This window comes from Sylvia atricapilla, chromosome 1 (assembly GCF_009819655.1).
Source record: "Sylvia atricapilla isolate bSylAtr1 chromosome 1, bSylAtr1.pri, whole genome shotgun sequence".
NCBI lineage: Eukaryota > Metazoa > Chordata > Aves > Passeriformes > Sylviidae > Sylvia > Sylvia atricapilla.
Window position 1 is genome coordinate 2,555,399 of NC_089140.1, and position 27,787 is coordinate 2,583,185.

The 27,787-nt window shown below is 42.9% G+C and overlaps 1 protein-coding gene across 1 annotated transcript; it reads left to right on the forward strand.

Moving 5' to 3' along the window:
* Positions 1-1,677: 1,677 nt before the first annotated feature.
* Positions 1,678-27,186, forward strand: CCDC13 (coiled-coil domain containing 13). The gene is made up of 15 exons (XM_066313583.1): positions 1,678-2,256; positions 5,590-5,738; positions 7,680-7,822; positions 10,086-10,175; positions 10,401-10,517; positions 11,318-11,422; positions 12,608-12,772; positions 13,309-13,485; positions 14,900-15,088; positions 15,858-15,964; positions 18,020-18,103; positions 18,864-18,992; positions 21,332-21,471; positions 24,604-24,703; positions 24,886-27,186. The coding sequence occupies exons 1-15, from the start codon at positions 2,042-2,044 to the stop codon at positions 25,043-25,045; spliced, it is 2,070 nt and encodes a 689-aa protein (XP_066169680.1). The 5' UTR covers positions 1,678-2,041; the 3' UTR covers positions 25,046-27,186.
* The last annotated feature ends 601 nt before the right edge of the window (positions 27,187-27,787 follow it).

A 27,787-nucleotide genomic window follows, 5' to 3' on the forward strand; every position in this document is an offset into this window, starting at 1 on the left:
CATCTGTAAATTGCGCGTGTGTATTTGGGAGCTGTCCCGCACACTGCCCGGCGTCGTAATAAACATACACTTTCTAACTTCTAACTGTTAGAGAGTCTTTGTCCGTCATAGTTGGATATTGGTATTAGATCAATATCCATATTTTTTTAACAAATCAGCGGGAGGTGAGGGAAGCGCTGGCAGCAGTTTCCGTGATGGGGCAAACAGCGCGGCGCTGCCGGGACTTAGGTCTTGGCAGGGAGAAGCGAGCTGGTGTCAATTACAGTTAAAGGCTTGCAATTAAGACATATTAAAGTAAACAGAGGAAGTTCCGGCTCAAAACGGGTGAGAAATTCTTTCCTTTGGAGGCTTTGCAGACACCTGGAGGAGTTCCTGTGTCGGCTGCTCCAGGTGACGCTGCCTTGGAGCCAGCGATGGTTTACGGGAGTAATTCGGGAATATTTCTTCACCCAAACAGCGATGGAACAGGCTGCCCAGGGAAATATTGTTATCACCGTCCCTGAGAGTGTTTAAATCCCACCTGGATGTGACGAGTTTGGTGGTGGTGCTGTGTTAATTGTTGGATCTCAGAGGGGTTTTCTGTTGTTGTGTAACGCAGCTGCACTGTAAATACCGTGCACATTTCTGGCCTATAGATAAGTAAATAACTCAATTAAGTTAGAAAATAATAAATTAATCAGTAATGCAGTTTAAGTAAACCCTAAAGAAAATTCTGAGAAAAAATAACAAATATGTTTTAAGGCCTAAAATAGTTACTCTGCTAAGAATTCTAAGATATTTTTAGAACAGAGACAACCACCGTTTGAAGATATTCTTGCTTATCTTTGCCATCTTTAAGGTCAGTGGCTAAACCTATCAAGAGATCCAGTCTAAATATAAATTTAGTTATCAACCCAAAGGTTACTGAAACCAGAAGAGCTGTCTAAATTTTATATCTAGTTTGCTTAAATAAATGGGATGGACTCTTTATAGCTGTAGGCTTTTTCCAGATCTCAGAATCAGCTTTAATCAATTCAAATTAATTTTCCAACCTGACAGAGTCAGTATAATTTGACCCCTCATGCCCAGAGACATCAGACTCTGCTCTTTGCACTTGTCAGTCCTCAGTGCACCTTGTCCAGGTGACTCTCTGCCCATAAGGTACACAAAGAGATACTCTGCATTTTGGTGCATTAATCAGGATAATTTCATTTCCCTCGGTGTGGGAAAGGCCCTGTGTTAATTACTCATTGCAGGGTGTGCCTTTGGAGGTATTTATGTTTTGGTTTTCCTAGACCAAAGGTGAAATCGGATCTTTTTTGCTCACAATAAATGTCAAACAGGAGGAGAAAGGGGCTACAATTTATCAGAAAACTGTCTTTTGTCATACTAAGAAAATATTTGGGTAGCAATATTATTATTTTAAAATATCGGTTAATAATACATTTTTAGAATTAAATATACTTAATAATTAATGTGTTATTATTTAGTTATTTAATGTTATCACTCAATGATTAAAAATGTGGAGGGAAGGTTTTGGCCACACTTCTGTCTTGCCCAAAGGGAGCATAAGGGGAAAAAAAAGATTTTTATTTCTCTGTCAGTCCCCCATTCACCCAAAAATGGGGAGATCTGCACCTTTCCTGAGCGTGGGCAGGAGACTGGATGGTCCCAAACACTCCTGGTCCCTTTAGCCAGTGTAAAGTGGCTGCCACGTTGGATTTGGCGCAGCCTGCTCCTCTGTTAAAATGTTTATTTAAACAGGTCTGTCTGTTTAAGAACATTTGGAAACGGTTGCTTTTTGAGTTCTGGAGTGAAAAAGACCCAACAACTTTTTTTTTTAAGGGCTATTTAAAAGCCATTTATGGAAAAAGGCACTTGAAACAAGGCCCTGGGGCTGGAGAGGAGGAGGAGGAGGAGGAGGAGGTGGTGGGAGACTGGGCAGAGGTCAGGGAGGAAAAGCTGCAGAGCAGCTGCCAGGATGGGGTTGTTTTTCAGAGCAGTGCTGATCTCTGCTCTCTGTCACTTTTTTATTTTCCTCTTGTTGTGCTTTTAGTAAACAATGGAGCCAGACATAAAAGTGAAGGAAGATTTCAAAAGCCAGTTTAAGGCTTATCAGGAGCAACAGCAAAGGCGGCTGCAAGATTTGATGGAGAAGAAGAAGGAAAAGCAGAACAGGCAGAAGAGCACTGGCAGCACAAAGGAGGCTGTAAGAGCCCTGAGTGACCTAAACCTGCTTGAAAAAGAATCTCCTGTAAAGGAAGATGCCAGCAAAAGGTAAAGGTCTGGAAGCACCCTTCCTTCAGGAAGTCACTGGAGTATATTTTGCTGATGATCTCATGAAACTCAATGTTACTAAGCTGACAGGACACATTCTGTCTTCACACACTGGGCTTTCATTGTCTTGAGGAGATGCTCCCTGTCCATCATTATCCTCAGGGCATTGTGTTGTGCTCTTTAATACCAGTATTTTACAAATGAAGAGCCAGCCAGGTGCTACCTGACAAAATCCAACCTTTTGGGATCACTGACATCCTCTGAATTGCTGGTTAGGTCCTGCCTGGCTTTAAGCAAATAGGTTCCCCACATGAATAATTTCCTAAGATGGACAGAGGAGCAATGGAAGCAATGGGAGCAAGCCACAGGCCTGCAGTGCAGAAAAGTGTTCACTGGGATTTCTTTGCATTATGTCCTGATTGGGATTGCCAATTGCCACAAGATTGCCAGAACACTGGGCATTTTGGTATGGATCTCCCTTAATCTTGTTGTTTTGGTTTTTTTCTTTTGAGCTGAATACTGGAGCAGAGATTTAAAGCCCAGCTCAGATCATTTCTCTTCCTCCCAGGATATAATCAGCTTTTCATTCAGACCCAATTAATACTAATTTTCCTGACTAGAACAGGTCTGGGGTTGGACACACCTCAAGGTGTCTGCTGTTCTGGCTGTTCAGGGCTTTGCTCTGTGGTAGTGGTGAAGCCAGCTGAAGAAATTCCTTCCCACTCTGCTGCCTCACCAGAGCTGTCTGATTTGCCAAGTTCAGCCCTCAATCTGACCTCTACCAGCTGTCCTCTTCCCTTCAACATTCTTTTTTTCTGATAATCTCTAGAAGATTATGATGGAAATCTGATTTTCTAAAAAAAATTCTGTGAGGTTGATTCCCATAGTTCATCTGTTTGGCAGAGGAAGGGGATTTAGGTGCTGCCATGGCACATCGTGGGCAGTGTGCAGAGGACAGGAAAGCCCAAGAGTTCTCTGCTATTTAGAGTTCAGTACTGTAGGCCTGAGTAATCCCAGATGTTTTATTTACCTCTGTATCTCTGTCACTGGCTGTCAGAAGTCCCCATTTGACATGGCAGCTGTGGCAGATTGTCCTTTGCTTGTGTACATTCAGCAGGGGAGTAGTTGTGAGTGATCAATCCAAGCAGGATTTGTTTCTGGAAGGGATTCACCAGGATGTTCTCTGCAGTATTCCCATGACAACACATCAGAGGATTGTTTCAGGATCACAGGACTCCACGTGGCCTGCAGTGGCAGTGATTTCAGCTTGTCACTGTTGTTTATAGCAACAATTGGAAAACATTCTCCTCTCAGAAGTCTCCCTTCCTCTGAGCCTTGGGAATTCTTTCTTCATTCCACTCATCCTACTCCCAGATCTTGTTTAGACAAGTGTTTAGCTGATGTTCTATGTTGTGTTCTCTCTGTAACCTTATCCTCCTTTCTCTGTTTGGTGTACTTGAATGTATCTAAGGGACTCTCCCCATGACGTGGAGAATCTCTAACAAGAGCTGGGAAAGACACGATTTGACAAAAGTTAAATTCCTTCTTTTTCTTGGCTTGAACAGTTTGGGAAACCACCTGACTTCCAGGCAGAGCTCTGCTCATAAGCTCCACCTGGCTGTGATTCCTTGGAGGAGAGTGAAAAGGGGCACCTTTTGCAGCCCATTTCTTTTGGCTCGTTCTCTGTAGCTGAGGCACTCGGGTGGATCTGCTGCCTCTGTAACAGGGAGAGTCACTCTGGGATGGGGTGGGAAGTTCCTCAGAGGAGACTCCAGCTCTGTGCAGTTGGGATTTCATTTCATCCTCCTCTAAGTGCTTTTCCTCAAGACTTGGACTCCAGGTCTGAGAAGACTTCACTGCTCAGGTGTGTTAAGAGCTTAAAACCCTTTTTCCATGTTAATCCCCCAACTGTTCAAAACCTTCTGGTTCAAGTGTCTCTAATTGGATCTGAGTTTCATTGCTCACTCCTCTGAGTGGCTCTTACGGGAATAACTCAGTTCTGCCTTTGCTCTGCTCACATTGCTCCTTGCTTTCTTCTCTTTTGTGAAAGCTGCCTTTGATCTCCCTTTGATTTGCAGCTTTGAAACACAAGTGCATTTCTTAATTATGCATTGTGAGTCCTCTCCTAAACTGCCTGTGCTGTTTATGGCAGTGCCTTAAGGGGTCATTTGTTCTGACATGAGCAGATGGAGGGTGCATTTAAAAGCTCTCAGGTCCAGCGTGTGCTAAGAGCTTGCTAAAACTTTGGAATAAAAAAAACGAGATTATTATTGAGACATCTGACTTGGCTGTGTCTGCAGGTACATACTGTAACAACTGGGCTTTATCCTGATCACATCTCCTAAGTGTAAACGTTTAGAAAATAAGAATCTAGGAGCCAATTCATCCAGCTGATTTAGGTGTCTGGATAACTGAGATGCTGTAGATTATCAGGAACTTGCACATGGGAATCACGGGGCACTGGAGACCTGCATCTTCCACCAGCAGCAGCTGGGGTCAGGTGGGCAGCTCAAATGTCACCTGTGTGTGGGTAATGGTATTGATTCCCAAGTTTTGTCAAGGACCCTGTGTCAGGGAGCTCAGATAATTCTGAACTCCCACAATTGAATTGAGCCCCTGAGGCCGCAGCTCCTGGATTTTATATTTGGAGGACCCATCACATCAGGGCAGTAAAGAGATTAAAGTTATTAATTCTGTGGATGTCTTAGAGATATGAAACCTTTAAACGTTGCTAAATGTCCTGAAGAATAGGAGAAGCAGGGCTGTTTCTTTCCGTTCAGAGGGCTTTTTTTGGATATTCTCTGTTCCTAAATGAATTACAAAAGGCACCATTAACAATACAAACGGACACTCATGGGGTTCCCAGAGAATCAGCTGAGGACACGGGAAATTGGTCTTTTATGAATTGCTCTAAAACATTGATTTTTAAAGGACCCGGGGGGCAGCTTTGTAGTCAATGCTCTGTTGGCTTCTCTTGGCTTTGTCAAGTGTAGAAAAGAAAGCCTGAATGTGTCACATGCTGAATGCTGCCTGGTTTCCTCTGAAGAACCAGGTAAGTAACACTGAGATGACACTATCTGGTAACCTCAATATACCTATTCTGTGATGTTTTGCCCTGGACAGCTCAAGAAAGTGCAGATTTTTATTTTTATTTAAGATGAATAGATCAGATAATCAGCTTGTGTTCTTATCTGAGGTTTAGGATATTCTGCCTAATTCAATAAAGTTCCTCCTGGTAAGCTCAGCCCATCTATTGTGCAGTTGTTTCATTATTTTCTTTCCAGGAGCACCTGTTTGTACATTATTTGCCTTTATGGGTTATTTTTTTCTCAGTTTGCTTGAGGCTGAGAATGAGCAGCTGCAGGATCAGCTCCGAGAGGTCCGGGATGAGAACTCCAGGCTCTACAAACTGGTGTCAGAGAAAGATTTTGAAATTATACAGCTCCAGAAAAGAGTGCAGGATGAAAGGTTGGCTCTGTCAGGTAAACACAGCAACTCTGGATTCTCACCATGGTGGTTGCCTTGATGCTGATGACAAAAAAAAGGTCCCTGAAAAAAACAGTTCTCTTTTAAGGTATGCAGTGATTTCGGTTCCTCACAGAACTGTAAACTTGCTATTATTGACACAAAAATAATGATATTCCATAGAAATAACATTTTGGAAAACTTCCTGTTAGTGTCAAAGAGCTGTGCTGCAACTTCCTCTGCTCTGTAGGGTTAAATTTCTTTTTCAGGCTTTTTTTTTTTTTTTTTTTTTTTTTTTTTTTTTTTTTCCTGCCTGAACAGGGCACAGGCAGGATGCTGGATGAGTGCAAAATTCAACTTCTCAAGGGATTTTGGTGTCTTTTGAAAACTGAACTGTGCAGGCTGCACCTCCTCCACTGGGTGCCACTGTTGGTCAGGGTAGCAGCCATGACTTGAAGAGAAGGGGGAAACCAGCAAGGAAGAGAACTAAATAACATTAAACTACACCTTAATCCTTGAAAAGCAGCTGTAGTTTGTGTGTAGGAGAGGTGATAAGCTCTTCCTGGTCAGGACCAGGAGCCAGATGTACTTCTCTCTGGCTGAGGCAAATCCCTTGCCTCTGTTTTCCCTGTCTGCACTGTGGAAATCCTCACATTGCTTGGGAATTAAAAGCTTTGGTTGAATGTGGGCAGTGCATTTGAAGACCATCAATTTAACATGGAAGCAGCAACCTGGCTTTGGTTAATTCAGTATTTATTGTGATTCTCAGCAGCCATTATTTAGCCTGAAAATTGAGATAAAATAGCTCCTAGGTGGGAGGGGTAACACAAACCACATGAAGGAGTGAGAACAGCGGGAATAATTTTTAAAATAATGAATTGGTTCTAAGTGCTTTTTAAACAGCATTTTAAATGCTTTTGAAATAAATTCCTTTAAAATGATAAATTGTGTTCTTTGCAAAATTTTTAAATAGTGGTATAGGAACAAATTCTGTTCTCAGCTGTATTCTCTGTAGCCCCATTAATGTCTCTGGGGCAATCTGGGCCTCAGCATTCACTTGTGAATGATCTCTCACTGCTTACTCCACTCCAGTTCATAAATACCAGAAAAAAAGTTATGCAGAGCTCTGGAGTATGAAAAGGTTAAGAGAAGTGACAGCAGCCAAATTCAGTCTTCACACCTCCCTCCACGGATTTGTTGTTGCAGGCTCCTGTTCTTTGCTGAGCTGGAAGCTGCTGTGGACATTGTTTGCCATGACATTGATTTTGCACTTGTTCAAGAGCTTTCCTTCACCTGTGTGGTGTTAACCAGAGCCAGGCCTGGGGTTTGCTTTGTTTGTGGCACTAATCAAACCCTCCCTGATGAGGGAGTCAGTAAGGTGGCTTTTAAAAAGAGCAATTAAGAGTCATCCAGTAAAGCTCCCTGTGTAATCCCAAGGGAGTTAAAAATAGGCACAATGAAATTTCCTGGACCTTGTCCAGGACCCAACTGTAATATTGTGCCTGACCTTTGAGAGCTGATGTCTAGAAATGTTCACACCACTGTTCTAACAACTCCTCCAGTAGTAAACAACCAGGCAAAGCAGGGTGTTGCCTTTTTCTGTGATAATGTCAAAAAATCCTGTTCCAAACTGTCCTTCCCAGCAGTGAGCAGGAAACACCACTGCTTTCTCTAGGTAATAATGTTGCTATAATGTCACAACCACTGTTGTGGCCTTGTGACACGTGGCTGCTGCCACAGTGGGAAATGTGGCCGTGGGGAGCTGCTGAATCAAAGGATCAACCCATCCAGCTGGCACCTCTGACATCTCTTCCCTCACTTGTTCATTTAAGTGCCTGGCACAGCTCTGAGAGGAAGGGATGGGACAATGAAAGTCTATTGTGACAGAGAACAAAAGCATCATCTATTCTAAATCCTGCCTGTAAGATGTGCCCTCTGCTTTCATGTGTTCTTTGCAGGAGTGTCTGGTTTAGCTGGAGACGTGGCAGCCACTAAAATAGTTGAGCTGGCCAAAAAGAACCGTGAGATGACTGCTGAGTTTGAGAGTGAGAGAGCCAGAGTGAAGCAGCTGAATCACAAAGTCAAGGAGCTGGAGAGAGAAGTGAGGCGTTTTTCTTGTTCTCTTCTGGCACCCTAAAACATGGAGATCCAGCCTTTGGGATAGAAAATGGGTTTGATTCATGCTCCCAGGTTGAATTTGCTCTTAAATCCATTTTTATTTTGGGTTGTGGTCATTTCTGTCCATGATGTGTTCCCTCTGCAGACAGGAGGAGCTAGGAAAGGATATCCCCAAGTTATAATGAGCCAAGGATTGATTAAACAGCAATTAGGAATGTACATTTGTAGAAGCACAAAGACTTTTCTACCAGTTTGGCAACGATATTTCTCTTATTATTTATTTTTTGTGAGGAGAAGCAAATTTCACACCTTTATGTCTTACATTCCCACCTTGTTAATACCAGTCAGTAATTAGTTCTTTATTCTTCTAAGCTTTTGTCATCCCTGTAATGAAAGCTGTTTTTCTGGAAAAAGTACTTACAGAACTGAGACAACACCAAAATATATCCTACAAGACAGCAAATCTTCATTCAGGCAGATTAAATTTTCTGGTTTACTATGACTTTTTGCCAACCTTTCACAGAAGTAATTTTCCTCAGGTGGCTGCTGAATTGAAAATGAGATGTCCTGATGTCAATATTTGCTTTGTCCTTTGCCTACTGCTCCTCTTCCTTACACACTATTAGTGATTTTTTTTTTATAATTTTAATTTTTTTCCTGAACTTTGCTGTCTTAAAAGACATCAGTTAAATGAATCAATAATGCTGACAGATCCATTTTGACTCAGTCTTTCACCATCCCTTATCACAAGTGATGCATCTACCTGAATTGCACCCAGCTATCTGAAAGATCAAGAAGTCATAGATTAAATTAAATTTTGGAGAACAACTCCTGCATAAATCCACAGTGTTCTGGTCAGAGGGGTCTTGTCAAACAGTTGGCAGGTTGGCAAACAAGTATCAGGTGCAGTTTGGGACCTACAAAATCACAGAAGTAGTGGAACAATTAATGAATAATATAAGGAAAAATCAGCTTGGTTCTGCTCCTCTACTGGAGAAGTGTAATGACTATTATTCAAACAGAAAGATTAAATATTCTCAGATTTTGACCCAAAAAGAAAGAAGCACAAACATTTCAGGAAGAAGACGAAGATGTAAATGTTGTGTAAAATGAAAGCCATGTTTGACACTAGGATTTGACACTCCACATCTATTAAAAAATGTGGAGTGATAGTAACAGAAACACTGTTATTTTATATATTTTTAGCTCTTTCCTTGCATGAAAACTGAAAAATCTGTAAATCATAAGTGTTCCCCCCAAACAGAATGGAAGGTGTGGCCACTGAACAATCACTTGGCAAAGGGTGACCCGTGTAAGCAAAGGGATGTTTGCAGAAAATTTCCTCAGAACTTGAGCCAGCAGCTTCCAGCTCCAGCTGAAATTCCTCATTCCCAGTCCATTGACTCCAAACTCCAAATGAACTGGGTAAAAAGAGTGGCCCTAACACAGGAAAAAGAATGAAATTAGAGCTGGCTGTGAGTTAGTTCTTCCCCAATGCCCCTTTAATGGAAGAGCTCAGAGCCTTCTTTAATTCAGGCAAATAATGAAGACTTTCCCACCCACCTCAAAGAATGAAGTCCCAAACTTTCAAAGCAACACTTCCTGGCCTTTCCAGCCCCAAATTCCTGCACTCTCATCCATTTAGAAATCTTTGCAACAGCAGCACGGGGTGTGATTCAGAGCAGGAGAGGCTGTGTATCTGTTTTCTTTTGCTGTGGTAAGCAAGAGAAAACAGAATCTTTATTCTTCATGGGTTAAAAAATACTACTTTAGTGCACTCAGCTAAAGAAAAAGAGCCTTAACACCATTAAATCTCAGTTAGAGAGTGTCAGGTAGATTTCTCCTTTTATATTCCTCTAGTGACTAGAACTATTTGCTTTTTATGAAATATTCTGGGCTGGACAGGATTTGGGTTAATGTGTATAAACATTAATTTGAGGTACTTTTTGGTGATAGAAGTCCTCAGAAGTCCTCATACTTGAAATTTCTTCCCATCTTAGCAAGTCAGAGACATCTTCTGAAGTTATTCCACAGTAAAATATAACATGGTTCTTTGGGAAGCATTTCTGAAAAAGATAATTATGCTTACCTACTGATTGTGTTAAAAAGAACAAGGGAAAACTGGGGGGTTTGGGGTTTTTTTAAAAGTAAATAACATCCAAGTTATACTTTTTTGCTAATTAATGCTCATGGACTGATGTTGTTCTCTGCATCCATTCTACACTAACAATAGGGTTCTTTTCCAGCTACAGGCAGCTACAGAAAAAGTCCATTCCCTTGGTGGAGATGCTGCAGGAATCAAAGGATCAACTCTGAAAATTCTGGAAGGAAACTTGGTAGGAATTGTGATTGGAATAAGGAAATCAGCAGCTGATACTCAGCTCCTTTGTAGAACAAGGATGTGTCCCTGTCACCAGTTTTGGCACCAAATTCCCCTTTATGCCCCAAAAATTTAGGTCTAGAAAAACTCATTCAGTGGCCCTGATGGATCCATGGGAGTTAATCCCTTCAGTTTTCCCCTGAGGGTTCTGTTCTCACCGAGTACATTCCTCTCCTCAAAGGCTGAAAGTCCAGAGGTGAAAGTGCTGCAGGAAAAACTGAGTGCGGCCAACACAAAAGTGACGGAATATCGGAACCAGCTCCAGAACGTGAAACAGGAGCTGAAGCTGACCCAAAAGGTACCACTGCAGGGAAGAGTCTGGGGCTGGGACCCCTTCAGGAGGTTCATTCTTGGGAAATTGGGAGGCTTTTGGCCTTTGGTTGACCCCCATGAACTGTTCCAGTGGAGCAGGGAGGTGAGGAAGGGTAGGGATTGGAATTGGAATTATGCTCCTAGACACAGGGATCTCATATTTTGCCCCCACTGTCTGCTGGACACAAATCCTTTTGAGTTTTAAAATCCCACATCAGCAGAGCTGTTTGTGACATACATTCAGGTTCATTCCTCCTTTCCCATACATTTAATTATGTACTTACTTTTAATGTAGGTTTCCAGTCCTGTGGGAATCAATGGGATTAAAGGCCATGCTTGAACTGAAGCATGTGCTTAAAGAGTTGGTTGAAATGACATCCAGAGTAACCTTCTCCTCTGATTTGTGATAGATTTGAGTGTTATTATGTGCTCTGATTCTCTTTGGTTTCCCTACTTTGTGTTGGAGACCTGCAATGCAGATCAGAGTAGAGAATGTGGTCCTAAAAATAGAACTCTGCTGACCTTTTTATAAATAATTTAAATGCTCTTCATCCTAAGTTTAGCTGTGTCAGAATTTTGCAAGGGAGATTGGCTCAGTTCCTGGTATGTATGTAGACAATATCTCTACTCTTCTCCTGGTTAGTTATGGGTAAATATTCATCATATCAAAAATAATTGTGTATATTGAAAACTGCTTGTGTCCCCTGTTAAAGAGAGCTGCTTTTCCTCTCCTCTCCCCAACACATCTTTTTAAGCCTTATTTTTAATGTTAATCCCTTTTCCCAGATTTTAGCCAAAGAAGTTGGGGAGGATGTGAATATCCAAAGTCTCTTGACCAATGCTGGCAGCTGGCGTGGACGAGCTCAGCAAATTCTTCTCCTCCAAACCAGGGTGAGTTACAGCCCTGCACGGTGCCATTTCAGCTGGAATTCCCTTTCTAAGTAGAGATATCACCTCAATTTAAGGTAAAAGCACTGTCAGTTCTTCATTAATTCTTCACATCTCTGTGTTGATGTGTGCACACCATGTTAATGACTCTGTTGCAGCCGTGCAAGCTTTGGTTATTTCAGCTGGGAATCTTTCGCATCTGTGTCAAAGGAAGGAGTTCAGTGACCTTGGAGAGCTGTGGCAGCCTAGTTCAAGTCCCAGGGTGTTTTGAAGGTGCCTCTCCACTGAGAACAGAGGGAGCCCTGTCAGTGTCTGTGCTCTGACTTAGACACCTTTGTTCACTGCTTGGAGTCAGATGGGAAGAACTGAGGCCAGATCAGGTTTTCAAGTTGTTCCCTCGGGAGCTTCAGTAAAATCTTTTAACTCTTGAGTCTTCTGAAGGGCAGAGTTTAGCTAAAATGTCAGCAGGAGGCAGGGAGGCAGTTTTGTCTGCATTTACATAAAACTTCTCTCAGGCAATTTCACACATAATTTTCCTATTTTTCTGCTATTCAGTTGTATGCCATCAAACTGTGATATTTTTGCAGTCTGATTGACTGAGATTTTTAACCTCTGCTTTCCCTTGAGCAAATTCCACTTCCCTCTGTTATATTCCCCTGCCTGGAGTTCATCTGAACATTGTTCCTACTGTTCTCTGCTCTAATGTACAGATTTCTTTCTGATCCAGGCTCCTCTGGCCCCTTCTGTAGTCAGTGCAGATCTTATAAATCCAGTCACTGGATCAAAAGTGAGGCAAGTTCCTCCAAAACAGGGCAGAGGAACTGAGCTGTGGCAGTGCCCAGTTCATTCTGCTGGCTGTGAAAGCAGCCTGCAGTGAGCAGTTGACAAGCTGAGTTCACTTGGATTCACACAGCAGCAATTCTAAATGCTCTGGAGTTGACTGTCTGGCCTCCAAATGTGGCTCCACAAAGGCACAGATCTCCCATGTGTCCCAGATCTCCTTCCTGCACAGATGCCCTAAAATCTGCATGTTTATTAGCAGCTCGATTTCAATATGAAATACCAGACACTGCTCTGTGTTATTTAACCATGATAATATCAAGAAATAATCTGAGCTGCCTTTGGCTGTGTCCTCTTTGCTCTGTACCCCTGTAAAACTGTGAGTGAGTTGTCATTATTGTGCCACAGGTTAAAGAGCTGGAGCATAAACTGAGTCAATATAAGATCAAAACTTCACTGCTTGAGATGGGTGAGGGATTTCTGTCGTGTCCTGAACCCAGGAAGTTGTCAGTCCAAGAGAAGAACTTGCTGAAGATTCGCAGCTTGCAAAAAGAAAAGAAGGACTCTTTGGAGGTAAAACCCTGTGAACTGACAGAGTCTTGTTTAGGTGTGGAGCAGTGTGTAATAGATTGTCCTGCTTTCAGGGTGTGTTACACCCTACCTAAAACCATTTCACAAACCACCTGATCTGCTGGAGGAAGCTCTGCCTCACTTCACAGCCAAGCCCTGCTACAGCCCAAACTCCTTAGCACCCCTCTCACCCCTGGCCAGGTGTGCATTCCTCATCCCAAATACAGACATCCCCTCACACCTCCTCTATCTGTAGGGCTCTGGGCTTCTCCATTTGAACAGAATAATGGAGAATCAGAATCCAGAATAATGGGGAATCAATCCAGACCACCTGGATTCCTGAGCAGACAAACCCTTCTTGGATGCTGGCAAGCGGGCAGGAGGTAGCATTTATAATTTCTACTTCCTTAGGAATAATACAGTATTCCAGTCCCATTTTTTTAGATTTTACCCAGGTAATATGTGATTCTTTTTGCTCAGCACAGCACCTGGGGCTTGGTGGTGAGTTATAACGTTCATTTCTTTTTGCATTTCTGCAGAAACTCACCGGGCAACACAACACTCTGCAAAAAAAACACGAAGAATTGAAAATAAAATGTGATGCCTCAAAAGCCAGGAACCAAATGCTGTGTGAAGAAGTGAAGATGCTGAAGGCACAGATTGGAACCTTGCTGGAGAAGGGGAGACACGATGATGAGCTCATAGATGCCTTGCTGGTAACAGTCTCTCTATTGGTCCTAGCCCTATTTCTGTGGGTGATAAAACATGATTTCACTTCATGGCACGCACAGCCTTAGGGTGTAGAGGAGCATGATGGATCCAACTGTGACAGCCAGAGGCTTCCTTGTCAGCTGGAGTCCTTCTGCATTTTGGATCAGGTCATGTAAGGGCTGTGAGACAGCACCAGGTGTGACAGTTGCAGTCAAGTGGCCCTGAGCTGCAGGGACTGGCAGAAACATTTTGCAGAAGGATTGAAGCAGGTAGAGGAAGAGCTTCAGTCCTGACCCAAGGTACTGACCTGTGTTCTTTGTTCTGCTGTCAGCTCCAGTGGTAGATTTTTTTTCCCCCTTAGAATGTCTGCAGTCCTGCAGGAATTTTTTTGTTTGTATCAAAACTTCCATTTATTTTGTTACACAGCTCACAACACACATGCTAAACTGTGAATATCCAAACCATGTTCATACTCACTTGCAGTAGCTGGAGCTGAGAGGATTTGGCCTCTTCAAAACCAAAAGTTTTAACAAAGGCTCAAAGGTGCTGAGGAAGAAATAAATGGCTGCTGGCTTGGTCCTGCCATGGTTCTAGACAGCCTTCCTCAATTAAAATAGCAAATACATTAGTCCATATGCCACCTCCTAGCAGGGTTAATTCTGTGTTTCCTGATCCAACTCCTCACTAATTTCAAACCACTCAGATTTCCCTGCTGCTGTAGGTAGGTTTTAGCTGAGCTGACAGTCACCCTTCTCCCACCAGGCACTGTGGGTGCTGACCAGCAGATCAGGGGAGCCAAAGAACTCCTGTCAACTTGTCACTTTTTCTGAACATTCCCACTAAAATTAGTACAGAAAGGTGCAAGTTTATTTGGGAAGGGATGGTTAATCTCTTTTATCTCTTCTATCACAAAAGCACTTTGCTTGCAGGTTGTTGGCCTGACAGAACAAACTGCCTGACAGGTATTAGATTTGTCAGTGTGGGAAAAAAAACCCTCCCAAACCACTGGTGAAGCAGCCTGACCTCATATCTGTCACCCCATAGTACCCTCAGCTTTTGTTATCACTGTCACACAATCTGATCATGTTCTAATTTCACAAAAAGCACATTGAAATCTTGAGTTTCATTCAGTTTATGGAAAAAGTCACTGCTTTATCAAAGGCCAGCCTTTCTTGTTCTGTTTTCTGCTACACTGAGCAGCAGAGCTGGCAGCAAATTGAATCTGACTATTGCTCAGGTCAACATAACAAATCAAGTTGCCAAAGTGGCACCAGGGACACCAGTGTGTTCCCACTAAGGAATGGGCTTGGCAGGGCAGGGCCTTGCCCTACCATTCCTAAATGGATATTTGTCTTTAGGGGATTTAAAGCAATCATTGTGTACAAAATAAAGATCTCACCTGTTTTTCTGTTTTACCAGAGCCAGCAAAAGCAAATGCAGGAGATCTTAAAGGACCTGAGCACGAAGGAGAATGAGACAATGGGGCAGAGCTTGAACAGTGAGAGACAGAAACACAGCAGCCTGATAGCCCAGCTTGGGAACATGGTGACTGAACGAGAAACAAATATTAAAATGCTGGAGAAGGAGCTTGGGCAACTCACACTTCTGGTAGGCAGAACAAATTAATTAGAGGAGCACACCTAGTAATCATTTTAGATCTGCTCTTCCACTTCCTTGTCCCTTGTTATCTGAGATGGTCACTGCCTCCAGACAGTGATCCCTGTTCTCCTGACAGTCTTTCCTGATGGAATAAGAAAGCAGGCATTCTGTTTTGTAACTCCTCAGTTTCTTTGTGCAAAACTTCAGGCTGTTTCAGCAGCAGCAAGCACAGAAATACCAATCACATCCACATGTCAGGGCTGTCACTGACTGACAGCAGGACTTGGGGCTGCACTGGGGCCTCCTCCTTGGCTGCTGGAAGGAGGAAGCAAACAAATGTTCATACCAACATCAGCAGGTACCCAGCTACTGCTGTCTCACAGTCAGGATTTGTGTTTATGCATCCCATTCTCATTGATCCAAACCCCTCCTGGGGTTATGGTGAGGTCATGATTCTGCCAGATACATCAGGAATGGGGGCTGGAGCACTGGACCCAGCATCAAACCTGGGTTAGGGGCACAAACCAGCTGTGCTGGCAGTGATGATGCTGCACTGTGGGTTATTAGTACACCCTGACTTCGTATGAAACTGCCCTTTTTACTGATTTCTGCTTTGTTTTCATCCTGCAATGGATAGGAATTAAAGCTTCTGAGGAAGTCCTGTAAATCAAAACTTCTGGCTTGCTTGTAGCAGTAATCAAAAGCTGCTGATTTGGCATTGGTGCAGCTGTTTTCCTCTGAACTATGTAATTTGTTTTATAACATTCTCCACCATTAGCAGAAGAAATCTGCCCATCCACACAACAAGTCTGGAGCTGCTCATCCACCAGCCCCTGAGCAGCCAGGATCAGGCAGCAGCCAGGCTGGAAGGACAGAATCTGCCCGGTAAGAAGACCAGAAAGTCAATATTTCAAGTTGTTTGAGTAAATCCAGGAGCCTGGTTTTCCCAGGGAGTTTCATCAAACCACAAGTGCTTTGTGCCAACAGCTGTGGCAGCCTGTTTGCAATATATGGGAATCTCTAATCACATTATCTCTTGGGCTTTTGTCCTGGAACTGAGAAGGATGCACAGACTTTGCAGACATGACTAGATTTGGCATGGTGGCAGTGCAGCTATTTCTCCTCCTGCAGCTCAGATAATGTTTATGTGGTCAGCTTAAGTGCCTGGGAGTCTTTTCCCTTATGAGACACGGGGGTTCTGACAAGCAGATTTCTGTGAGCAGGGTGGGGAATGAATGCAAAGTGCCATTTTAGGTGAGCACTAAATCACCGGTGCATTATTTAAATCAATAAATGCTCTTTGAGTAGGATTTACATGCAGGAATGTGGAAAACCCACCACATCATTTGTCCTTACCAAACACCCTCTTTAAAGCCTCACTGAGGACTTGTAAATTACGCTAATCTTAATGCAGCAATAAATCTGATTTCTGTTTACACTGATGTGACTCTGGGTCACTCTGGCTCTGTAAAGGGACTGTGGTACCACAGCAAGTTATATCCTTTCCTGTTAAATTGCTGCTGAGTTTGTTACTAAAGAGCTCATGGTCTAATTGATAGTTAGAAGTTGAGACTGGTCTAATGGGGATGGGGGAAATTTTTCATCAAATTAAAGTTACAACTGATCTCTTCTGTGTAATTTCCTACCTCGTTACTAAATTTGGCCTTAAAATCAGCTCAGTATTCCTGAGTCTAAGCAGAGCATTACTATAAAATTTAAGAAAAATTCTGTGGTTTTGAGTTAGAGTTAAAATATCCTTAGTTTGAAAGTTTCTGCACCCTTCTGGACTGTTTTAATTCTCCCCCTTCCAACTCTGCAGAGGTTGTTGCGCTCTCCTGGAGCAAACCTATATTTTATCTCTTTTTTTTATTAATTTTTTTTTTTTTTAAACCTCACATGTCTGCTGATGGTAAGCAGGAACCAAAGCTGGGTAATGGCTTTGTGCAGACCACTAAGTGCAATGCATAAATTATTGCTTGTGTACAGGGCCAAGGGCTCTGTCGTGGAAAGAGCTGACGTGTCAGGTGGGCAACGAATGATCCTAAAAAATCTCTGAGAGCTGTTAATAACTTGGTCAGCAAGGCTCACTCCTTCCATTAACTTTAATATGCTGATGAACTCTCAATTCTAGCTCACTGTAGTGAATCATCTTTTCCTATCAGAAAAGGTGAAATGAAAAAGGCTATAAATAGATGCTAAACCCTTTGGAGGTGGCAGAGTAAAAATCTGCATTTTTAGAGTGGGCCAAGGCTGTCAGTATCAGCCTTAACTTGATTTTAGGATTAACCACTCCTAGCCTAGAAGGCCTATCTGTCACTTCCACAATAGTAAGGTTTTATTCTCTTGTCAGCTACAGCTAAAGTAAGGAAATGTGGGATGAGTCTGCAGGGACATGGCTTTGGGCAGCTGAACTCATGTGAAGGAAACAAATACCCCCTGAAATATGGTGTCCCAAACAAACACCACTGAAATGTGGTGTTCCAAACAAACACACATCCACATGGGATGTCCCAAACCAACACAAACTGAAATGAGATATCCCAAACAAACACCCACTGCCATGGGATGTCCCAAGCACACCTCATTATACGTAAAACTCATCCAGGCTGGCAGTGATACTCCAGTGTTATCAGCTGCCTCCTCCTCTTTCAACAGTGAACCTGATCTTCCTGAGGGTTTTCACAAAGCAGATTTCTTAGAGCTGTGTATAATGTATTTGTAAAGGGCACTGAGAAATAAAAGCTGTGCACCATGTTGCAGAGCAGAGGTGGCTTTGTTAGGAAAATCTGTGACATGCAAACATCATCAAACTACAGATTATCTGGGTGGAGCTGTGAGGTGAGGGAGCTCTTCCCTACCAAACACAGACTTAGGGAAAGGACTGGAATTCTGGGAAGAGTGTCCTGTGTGAAGCCCCTAACACAGCTTTGCTCTCCCCAGCATAGTGTCCACGATGGGCCACACGCTCGTGGAGTCAGCAGCCACAGAGCCTTTCCTCCTCAGTGATACCACCTCATCTGGAAGGTGGGTATAGGGACTTCATAATCAGCAGGGAGGTGTTCTGCAAACTGCTGGAAATCCTTCTCCTGCCTGCCTGGTTTCTGTAAGGAAAGTTTTGTGCACCATCCCTCCTACCTGAAGTTGTCCAAGAGCTCTAACATCTGATTTCTCTCTTAATTTCGTAATTGATTGCTTGTTTGACATCAATCTTTTCCATTTTTACTCCCAACCACGGAGATCTCTCCTGATTTTTTTTTTTTGTTCTAAAGGAGGTCTTCCTGAATGCAGAGAGGTCAGAGAAGTAATGAAGTACATAATAATGGGATACATGGGAAAACTATCCCTTCCTTTCAGCACTTATTGGACACAAGAACAGCCATTGTGCAAGTGCTGCCTGAAGCCTTTCAGAGGGAGAAAATCAATAGCAGGGCATTTAATAGTTTAGTGTAGCACTTGGGAGATACAATCTCCTTTTACTTTGGCAGTAGCAGTGGGAGGAAAGTCAGGGGTAATGAATTGATCAGAGGTGGAAGTTTGTTCTCAGGGCTGATGGGGAGGGGAAGCAGCTTTTTAACAACGTTCCCTGTGACTTTATATCCAAATATTTCTGTTCTGTTTATTGCAGTCTAGAGATGGGTGCTGGGGGGAGGTAGTGAGCCTGGCTCTGCATTCTGCCATCCCCTTCAGACAAGTGTGTCAGAGAGAGTGCTCAGATCCTGCCTTTGTTTCATTTCTTTCCTTTAAGAAGTGGGGAACAGACTCTCTGTGCTTGTGCTTCCCTCAGGTCTGCTGGCACGGACAGCTCTGGCTGGGCAGTGCTGCAGGGAGACATCACAGAGGAAAAGGTTCTGGACCTTGTTGCTGAAGTGGAGAGGAAGAAGCTCCTGGAGCTGCTGGCTGTGCTGAATAACAGGTACAGCCCGATCCCAGGAGCCTCCTTTGTGGGGTGCTGGGCTCAGGGAACACTGCAGAGTCTAGGACATGCACTACAGTACATCACACGCTGCCATCCTTGCCTTAAATAGGGGCTTTTCCAGGTTTTTTCTGCTCAATTTCCCTGCCTGGCTGATGATTCATGCTTTTTATTATTCTTTTAGAACAAAGGGCATAAAAAAAAAATGGAGCCATCTTCCAGCTTGCTGCACCCAGATAAAACCAGAATTGCAGTATTTATATATGCATGGCCTTATTGAGGCAGCAATATTATTCATCAGTAGTAAATACTATAATTATTGTTATAATATTCTCTTCCAAAGCTTTTCACATTCTTTCTAAGTTTCATTGTATCCTTTTCTAAATGAATTTATTCTGGTTTAACTAAGACATAGCAGTGATTTTTTTTTTAATTTTATTTTCTGGGATTCAGTTCAATGTAAGATGATGTTAAAAGCCAACCATGTTTTAGGAGAGAAGGGAAAAAGCAAAATAACTTTTTTTTGGACACCTTTCAGCTACTGGGTTTTTTTCCCCAGTATGTGTTATTTGATTCCCGAATCTGTATTCCAGTATTGGGATATTGGAATTCCCAAATCTGTATTCCAATACTCCTGTCTGTGTGCTTGTCAATACAATAAGCACTATTTGTTATTTGCTGTAATTTACCACAATTATCTTTCTCACTTGCATAACTTTTATCCTGCATGATTAATCACAGTCAGAAAAAATAGATTATTTTTTTTCTTTCAGAACTGTGAAAAAAGGTGCTTTTAAAGCTAAATTCTGGAAATACATGCTGGGAAAAAATCTTTTTCATGTTGGTAAGCCCAGTGACTTTAATAGAGCTGTGCAGCCAGATGAGGATGGGGCTGTGAGTGGTAACTGAAGTGTGGCCACCACCAATATGGGATAATGAAAAACAGAGTCAATGAAATGCACAGTTGCTTGTGAAATGTGCCATAAACTGATGATTCAGCAGCTCCACAGTTATCACACACTTATCAAGCAGGTAACATAAATTTTGTGAGACTGTGTGCAATAACTCACAGAAATCCTCAGGGTAATATAGCACCAGTCAGATTTTCAACGTGAATGTATTTTTAAAAATCAGGTTTTCCCCCTCTTCCCTCCACTGCTGGGGTGTAACAAAGCTCAGGTAACAGAGATAATGCTTAAATCAGGAGAAGAGCCCTGGGAATTGTTACAAGTGGGATTTTTCTACAGCATTTTAGTTTAAATTATTCCATTTGGCAGATGATTCCATTAAAAAAATCCCACGGATCTTGCCATTTGCCTCCAGTTTTTGTGTAAAGTGGATGCCAGAGGAACACCAGGGTCAAATGAAAGTTTAGTGAATGCAGAACCACTGAGAGGAATAAAATGTCTCAGAGCACATCACCAGCCTGGGAATTCACTGCCACAGGAGGTCGAGTCTTGCCTGTAGCTACATTTTTAAAGTAGTGATATAATTTTATTAGAGTTGTAATTTTTTTAAATTTTTTTTATTTTAGTTATAACAGCTAGGAGGGAAATAAACTAATCAAGTCTCTTGATTCAGAGAGTAACCAGCTTCCACCCGTGGGGTCAGGAGGGAAATTCTCTTTTTCACTCTAGTCCAGTGAGTCAATCTGTGTTTCTTTTTAGCTTTAAACTCCTTGGAATCATTTGGTATCAACCATTGCCCCACTGGCAGCATCTGTGGGTGCATATCAGATTTTTTTCAGTTAATTTTCTGAGAAGTTATGCAGGATGAAGAGGGAAAATTTGCTTTTTTGTGATGTAACCACCAGTTTCTTTTCCACCCTCTCCCATCCATGGCCGTGTCTAATGGCCAAGTTTATTAAAAGCAGCCTCAAGTTTCTTTTCTTCCTCTCACCCAACTGACGCAAATGTTAGACTGTGTTTTTATAAACTGTTTGCCTTCCAAGCTTTCCCAGAGTGTCTAAAAAATGCAGTTTGTTATTCCTGTAATACAAGATCTCTCTCTCCTCAGCAATCTGCAGCTTTCCTGCTCATCTGAGGGGTGAATTCACACAGAGAGCCAGAATTAAGGGATCTGAGCAACCTCTATTAACAAACCCATTGTTTCCAACTGTACTCATTAGTTTAATTCTCTTTTGCATATTTAGAAGGTGTCACCTGATCCAAATTTCACTGGGATTTCTGCCTTTGGATGCATGGAAAATTCTCCTCCTTCTGTTGAGAGCTCTGCAGGAAGAAGCAGTATTCAGTACCGAGGCTGATTTGACAGTGACACTGACATGACACAAATGAGCTGAACTCTTTTTTTTTTTTTTTTTTTTTTTTGTGTTTAAGAGTGAGGGAAAGCAGCCACAAAGTCTTGGAAGCTGAGAAGAATCTTCAGGAAGAGCAGTGGCGGGGTGACATCTTGGAACAGCAGCTTGATGCAGGGAGAAGCACAAGTGCTCAGAATCCTTCCCTGAGCAGCACAAAAGGTGAGGGAGAACCTTCAGCCACAGCCACGTCCCCTGTTTCACCTCTGGGCTTTACAGACAGCAACAACATTCAGGCTCCACCTGCCAAACCCAGCCCAGAGCTTGACCTTGCACGTGGTGATGGGACCTGCTCAGGCCCCGAGAGCAAAGCAAAATCCTGACCCTTCTTAATTGAAGAGGATTTTCCCACAGGTTTGAGTGGGACCAGGATTTTTGCAGTGTGTTTCCATGGGATAACTGCAGGGGGAAAAAATAAAGCTTTCCCCTGCTCTGTGTTGCCCCCAGGCCCAGAGCTCCCTTTGCACTGAGGGATTCAGCTGAAGGTTAAGAGCAGAATTAAAGGACGCATCCCAATTTAAGGCCTGTCAGTGCCTATGAAAAACTATTGCTGGTGATGAAGTAATTAGATCTGGTGTAATTTATTATCCCATGAACGTGATAATCTCCTGCTATAAATATGAAAGCCTCCCTGGCGTAGTTAAAGAAGAAGAATTCATGGTGGATGTTAAAATTTTATTTCCCTGATCAGATCCTTTTATTGCTTAAGGAGTCTGATTCTGTAAAGTGTCTAAACCAATAAAATGGCACATATTCTTAAGGAAAATTTTTCCAGTGGTTTCTCTTCTTATGTGTATTTTCATAAAGTAAAAAAGACTTCAAATGCCAGAAGATGAAGAGCAGGGAGGGGAATTTCAATTTGGCAAATGTTGGGGTGGTGTCAGACTGAGTTAGGATGACCACAGGGCTCATCAGAGACCTTGGATGAGCCCTTCAGAGGAACTTTTATACTAAATGGGGCCTGAATGGATGTTTCAAACCTGCTCCTCTCTGTAAAACATGGATTTGTTCCTTAGAGCAGGATTGCTGTGTCCTTGGAAGGGGCTCCAGCCCACACTGACTCACTCCCATGTGGGTTGTTTGTGAGCACTGATTCTCACAGTTGCCTCACCTGTATCGACTGAGAGCAGAAAAATTTAGATCCCAGAAGTATTGGGAGCATTTTGATGCTGCTTTGTACAGAATTTAACTGAGTTTCTGAGTGCTCAGACTTTTATACTACCTGGTGAAGTGTTGATGTGTTCTGCTATCAAAGATTCCCCTTGCAAGCTCCAAGAGAGAAAAACTCTCCAGGTCTTGAGGCTTTTTGGTCAAGTTTTGTTGTGTTGTAGTAAAGTTTTAGTAACTCCCTTCTGTAGCTGGCATTTCATAGCTAGAGGAAAAAGCTGTTTTCACCACTGTGACAGATCCCTTCTCACTAAATATTTAGTGCATTAATCTCGTCTGCTTAAGGACTAAAAGCAAAAGTAGAAAGGGATTGGCACTAAGGCTAATAAGGAGAAATCCTCTCTAAATCCACGAGATGAGTAGGTAACAATCTATTTCACTCCCCTGCTTTGATGAGAGCTTTGTGATGTGCCAAAACTGGAGTTTGTACAAGAACCAAGTCTCCAAGTCTGTATTACACCTCTTCAGCAGAGCATGGAGGTTATCTCAATGCTTTCATGCCAGTGGTTGAGGAAATAAGAAGAAATAAAAAGCTTGAATACAAAATAGAGACTAGAAAACCTGCTAATAATTAGCATAATACTTTCCTTTATTTCTGAAAGCGCAGAATTGGAGAGAGCTGATCTAATTGCTAATCTAATGTTTCTGGTCTCCTCGATTCAAGGGAAGTAGATAATGATGCTAAGGAGCTGGAAACAACCCAGTTGTGTTTTAAAATTATGCAGGCTTTTCATTTTCTGTACTTTTTTTCCCTCCTGTTTTATCCAAATTCCAAAATATCAAAGAGTAATCCCAGAGGAGGGATAGGTGAGTAACAGCAGGTTTTCCTCAGCCCTGTAAAGCACAGCCTCAAGATCAAAAGCATTTTTTAGTTATACAATGCAGCCTTTTCTTCTCATTTGTTTTTGTCAGAGTTCAGTACTCTCCAACCAGGTTCTTTCAGATAATTCCACACGAGGAGGGTTTAGTGTTTCAATACCAAATGTCCTTATTTGAAGATATTTGATATTATGAGGTATTTGAATTGGGGAAAGGGATCCAGAAATGTGCCAACATGACAACACAAGCACTGACCAGCAATTGCAGGGTTCAGTAGAATCACAACACAGGTGCCAGCCTGGCTGCTCCCTGTCATGGTGCTGTATTCCCATTTATAAGGACTGCAGCCAGCTCCAGCCTGTTTTCTTCATTAAGCTGTTTTTTGATTGTTTTTTTAATATAATTTATTTGGGGCTGAACCACACAAATCCTTCCCTCATGTTACCTGACTCCAGGTAAGTGGTGCTGGCTATTGATTGTTTTAGAGAAAGCCATTTATTTACATTTGCTAAAATGATTCAGCCTTCTGTCTCCAGCAGAGATCACCCTGCAGTCCCTCATAATACATTCAGCATCCTCTGCAATAGCTGTGCTCACCTCCTGCACTCCTTTCTGAGCTCCCTGAACATTTCCCTGGTCCTCCTTCTACTGTAGGGATTCACTGGTCACAGGTTTTGCTTCTCTGGTCCCGATTGTAAATTTGAAATATATTTTCTCTAGACCCCTGAGAAAAAAGTTTCTGAAATTTTTTGGAATGACCAGATCTGCGTGTTTTGGGTAGACCTTTATTTAGGAAAGCATTCCTGAGTTAGAACCTTGGTTTGAAGTACATTTAACCTACATTTTGTTTATGCTGAGGATCAAAGTGCTTTACTAAAGTTGTTTCTATGGGTGCCACGTGCAAACTTTGTCCCAGACATTCAGGAAGTAACATCTGTCATAGTCTGAAACACAATTACAAGATTAACATCAAATTAATAATTCTCAGCTGTTTGTCACCTCCTGTTCTGATCACTTCAATATTTTGGATTCATTGTTTTCCTCCCTACATGTGTAAGTGCATATTTAGCCCTGAAATGCAAATTCATCATGTTATCATTTTGCTGGAAGGAAATTAGATTAAGTCTGTCATAAATTTATTACATGGTATGGATGTAACATAGAATTTAGGAGATTAAATATTTATTTAAGAGATTAAATATATTATTTGAGAAAATATTTATTCGGTGTTTCTTGATACTGACTCAGTGCACTGACAAAACTGATTTGCTGTCTTACTAAAACTCCATCCTGTGATTGAACCTACAGCTCAGCCAAGCCCCTCCTTGTGTGTGAGTGACAGTGAGGAGCTCCCTGCAGCCCTGCTCCAGCAGCCCATGGGATCCCAGGTGGAGGGGCTGATCCTGAGGTATGTTCTCCCTTTCTCCATGCTGGGATCACTATTTCCTACCTCAGGTGGAGGAAGAACAAGTGCTCAGTCTGTTCTTTCTCAGGGCTCTCACAGAATCACCTCAGCTCTTGGGTTTCAGTGTTTCTTCCCCAGAACAAAGAAGAATTTTTATTTTCTTTGTTTCTTTTGTTTCCTTGCAGGCTTGGGATGCTGCTGGATGAGAACAAAGATTCGAAGGCTCTTCTGGAGGAGACTCTGAGAGAGAGAGGGGATGATTTAAAACTCTGTCAAGTCTTAGTGGAGCAACTCAGGGATAAGTTTTCACAGGACATTCAGCAGCACAAACAAGGGAAGAGTTAAAGCAGATATTCCCTGTCCTTAAGGCTGCAGAGCAGGGAGAGAGCCCAGTGTCATTTTGCAGCCTCAGATCGTGTCATTTCTTTAGCATTTGCAGCAGAGGGTGTGAAAGAGAGATGAAATACAGAAAGTGAAGGTTTTTTATGTGTCAGCAGTTTGTCTGTGAGGGTTGGCAAGCAGGGCTGGTTGGTGCAGTTTGGGGAGCTGCAATTCTGCAGGGGGATTTTGGGCAAAACCTCCCAGGTTTGGGCACAGTGTTCCTTGAGAGGGCTCGATGTTCAATCTGCTGCTGCCTTTATCAGCTCAGGAAGGAATTTGCTGTACAAAAGTAAGGCCAACCCCCTTCCTTAGAACAAAACAAGCTCTGTTTTTATCCCCACACTGCTACCTGCCTGTTTCAGGCTTTCTGTAGCACTTCAGTGCTGAGGCACAGGATTAGCCTGACCTGGGACTATCTGCAAATCAGCTTTGGGTGGGCTCCTCTCATCATTCCAGCCTCTTTCTTTGTTTGAACACACTGGCAGCAGTTTCTTGAAACTCCAGTGAGTCTCCACTGAAAAGCAGATTACCCCTGCAATGAGTCAACCTACCTTAAATTCAGCTCATCCCATAAAAAACTTGCCATCCGGGTTATGAATTCCCTGTTTCTGGGTCTCTGCATTCATCCATCAGGCAGATCTTGTTCTCTCTGAGAAGAAATGCTACAAAATGCAGGCAGGTCTTCACTGCAGCAGTGCTGGGACTTTTGGAGCTGCTGCCAGCCCTGCCAGCTCTGTCCTTCTCTGCTGCAGCACAGTGAGGACACAGAGTGCAAGCTAATCAGGCATTGCCATGCAGCCTGCCAGTGCAGAGCAGCCTTGGGGATTCCAGGCAAATGGAAAGCCAGGCATCTTTGTACACTGCTGCTTTGTCTCTCACTTGAAAATCTTGAAAGCTTTTCTTTTTCTGCTTTGCTTTGTCAGCCTCTTTTTATGAGCCTGAAGTTTGTCAGGCTTTAACCCCAGGCAGCACCACCAGTGCAAAGTGGATTTGTGGGCATGAAAACCACTGCTCCCTTCCTCAGCACGGGGATTTCATCCTGTGCAGAGCAGAAAAAAAGGCAGAGCAGGAGTCACTCCAGTCAGTCCCTGTCTTTTTTCCTGCTTTGGTTCAGAAATGTCTCTCTTCAAGAAATGTTTCTTTTCAGACAGTTCCTGGAGTCCCTGATGGAAGAGGTCAAGGAGCTTGGGATAAACTCAGCACCTGGGAGTTAACAGGGAATTAACCCTCCCTGTGCTCTCAAGGCTGCTCCACTCCCCCAGCACTGCCCTAAAGCTCAGCCAAGCTCTCAGAGGCCTCTCTCATGAAAAGCAGGACCATTCACTGCAATATTTTTCCTGCCAGTAGCATCAGAGAAAAAAGCATCTTGTAACTCTCAGTCATCTCTGCACAACTTGAGGAATAAATCCTGGACTGAGAGTGAACCACAGCTTTGGTTTCTGTTCAGCTCAATGCTGATGTTACTGTAAGGGGAGGGATCCTCTGGTAGGGGTTTTAAGGACCTGCAGGAGTGAGCAGATCCCTTGGAAAAGCTGCCTGAGCAGGAGCAGAGCTGTGAGGACTGTGCTGTGCAGTGGCTGCTAAATTCAGGCTCTAACTTGGAGCTGCAGGTTCTGATTTCACTTACACAGGAGTGTGAATCAGTGATATTTTCCCAGGAGCAGAGCAGAGGCATCTGGTGCCCTTCCTTGTGCCCTGTCCCAGGGAAGCTGTGAAGATCAAACCTCTCTCCAGGAAAAGGGCTCTGAGTCAGCCCCTGAAGCTCAGGGAAGAAACTGGGATGTCACAGAACACACATGGCTCTCCTGCAAACCTCAAGTGCTGCAACACTAATTTCTTTAATCTTGAGCTTGTTTGGGGCTGCACAGAAGCATTTTCTCCTTTTTTACTGCACCACCAGATGCCTTATCAAAGAAAGAACCCAACCACCATAAACCAGTTTATTTAGGCAGCCTGTACCTGTAAGCAGCTGCTCCTCATGGAAATGTGCAGTTTGTCTCCTGTCACAGAGTGGAGGGGAGCAGAATGTCCAGGGCTTCTCAGTATTTTGAAATACACTCCTCCTGCACTTCCACAGAGTGACCTGGATTGAATTCTCCTCATGCTGGTTCCCAGTTTTCAAGGGGTGAGACCAATTTTCTTGGAGGATCTTGCTAAATGTAAGAAACCCTGGCAGACCTTGGGAGCAGCAGCCCCCTGTACCCCAACCCACCACACAGAAAACAAAATCAATGGCAATAGTTTCATTTCTGAAAAACCTTTCCTGAAAAATCCCCACACTGGAGATCCTCAGCCCCAGGATCTCTCCAGCACGCTTGTGCTGCTTGAGCTGCAGTATTTCTTTCAGGGATACAGCTATGAATGAAATACAGCCACAGATATGAAATCACCACGACCTTCTGCTTCCCTTGGGACTTTCAGTGGGTTTATTGGTTTCGTTTTGTTTTGTTGTTGTTTTGGGGGTTTTTTTTGTTGTTTTTTTTTGTTTGTTTTGGTTTTTTTTTTTGTTTTTTTTTTTTTGTTTTTTTTTTTTTTTTTCCCTCCTGGTTAAACACCAGCCTGTTAAAATGCTTTATTTCAATTCTAATTTGAATTTCTCTGGCTCCCATTTGCAGCCAGCCATCGTTTTACCTCTCTCAGATAAAAGCACTGTGAGTCCCCAGCATTTCCTCACTGGGACAACCCTCATCCAGTGAGAAGTCGTGT

Coding starts and splice junctions, on each gene's coding strand:
- CCDC13 (XM_066313583.1), top strand. CDS start 2,042: ATGGAGCCAGACATAAAAGTGAAGGAAGATTTCAAAAGCCAGTTTAAG. Junction 7,823..10,085: donor TCAAGGAGCTGGAGAGAGAA/GTGAGGCGTTTT, acceptor GTTCTTTTCCAG/CTACAGGCAGCTACAGAAAA. Junction 18,104..18,863: donor GATACCACCTCATCTGGAAG/GTGGGTATAGGG, acceptor TGCTTCCCTCAG/GTCTGCTGGCACGGACAGCT.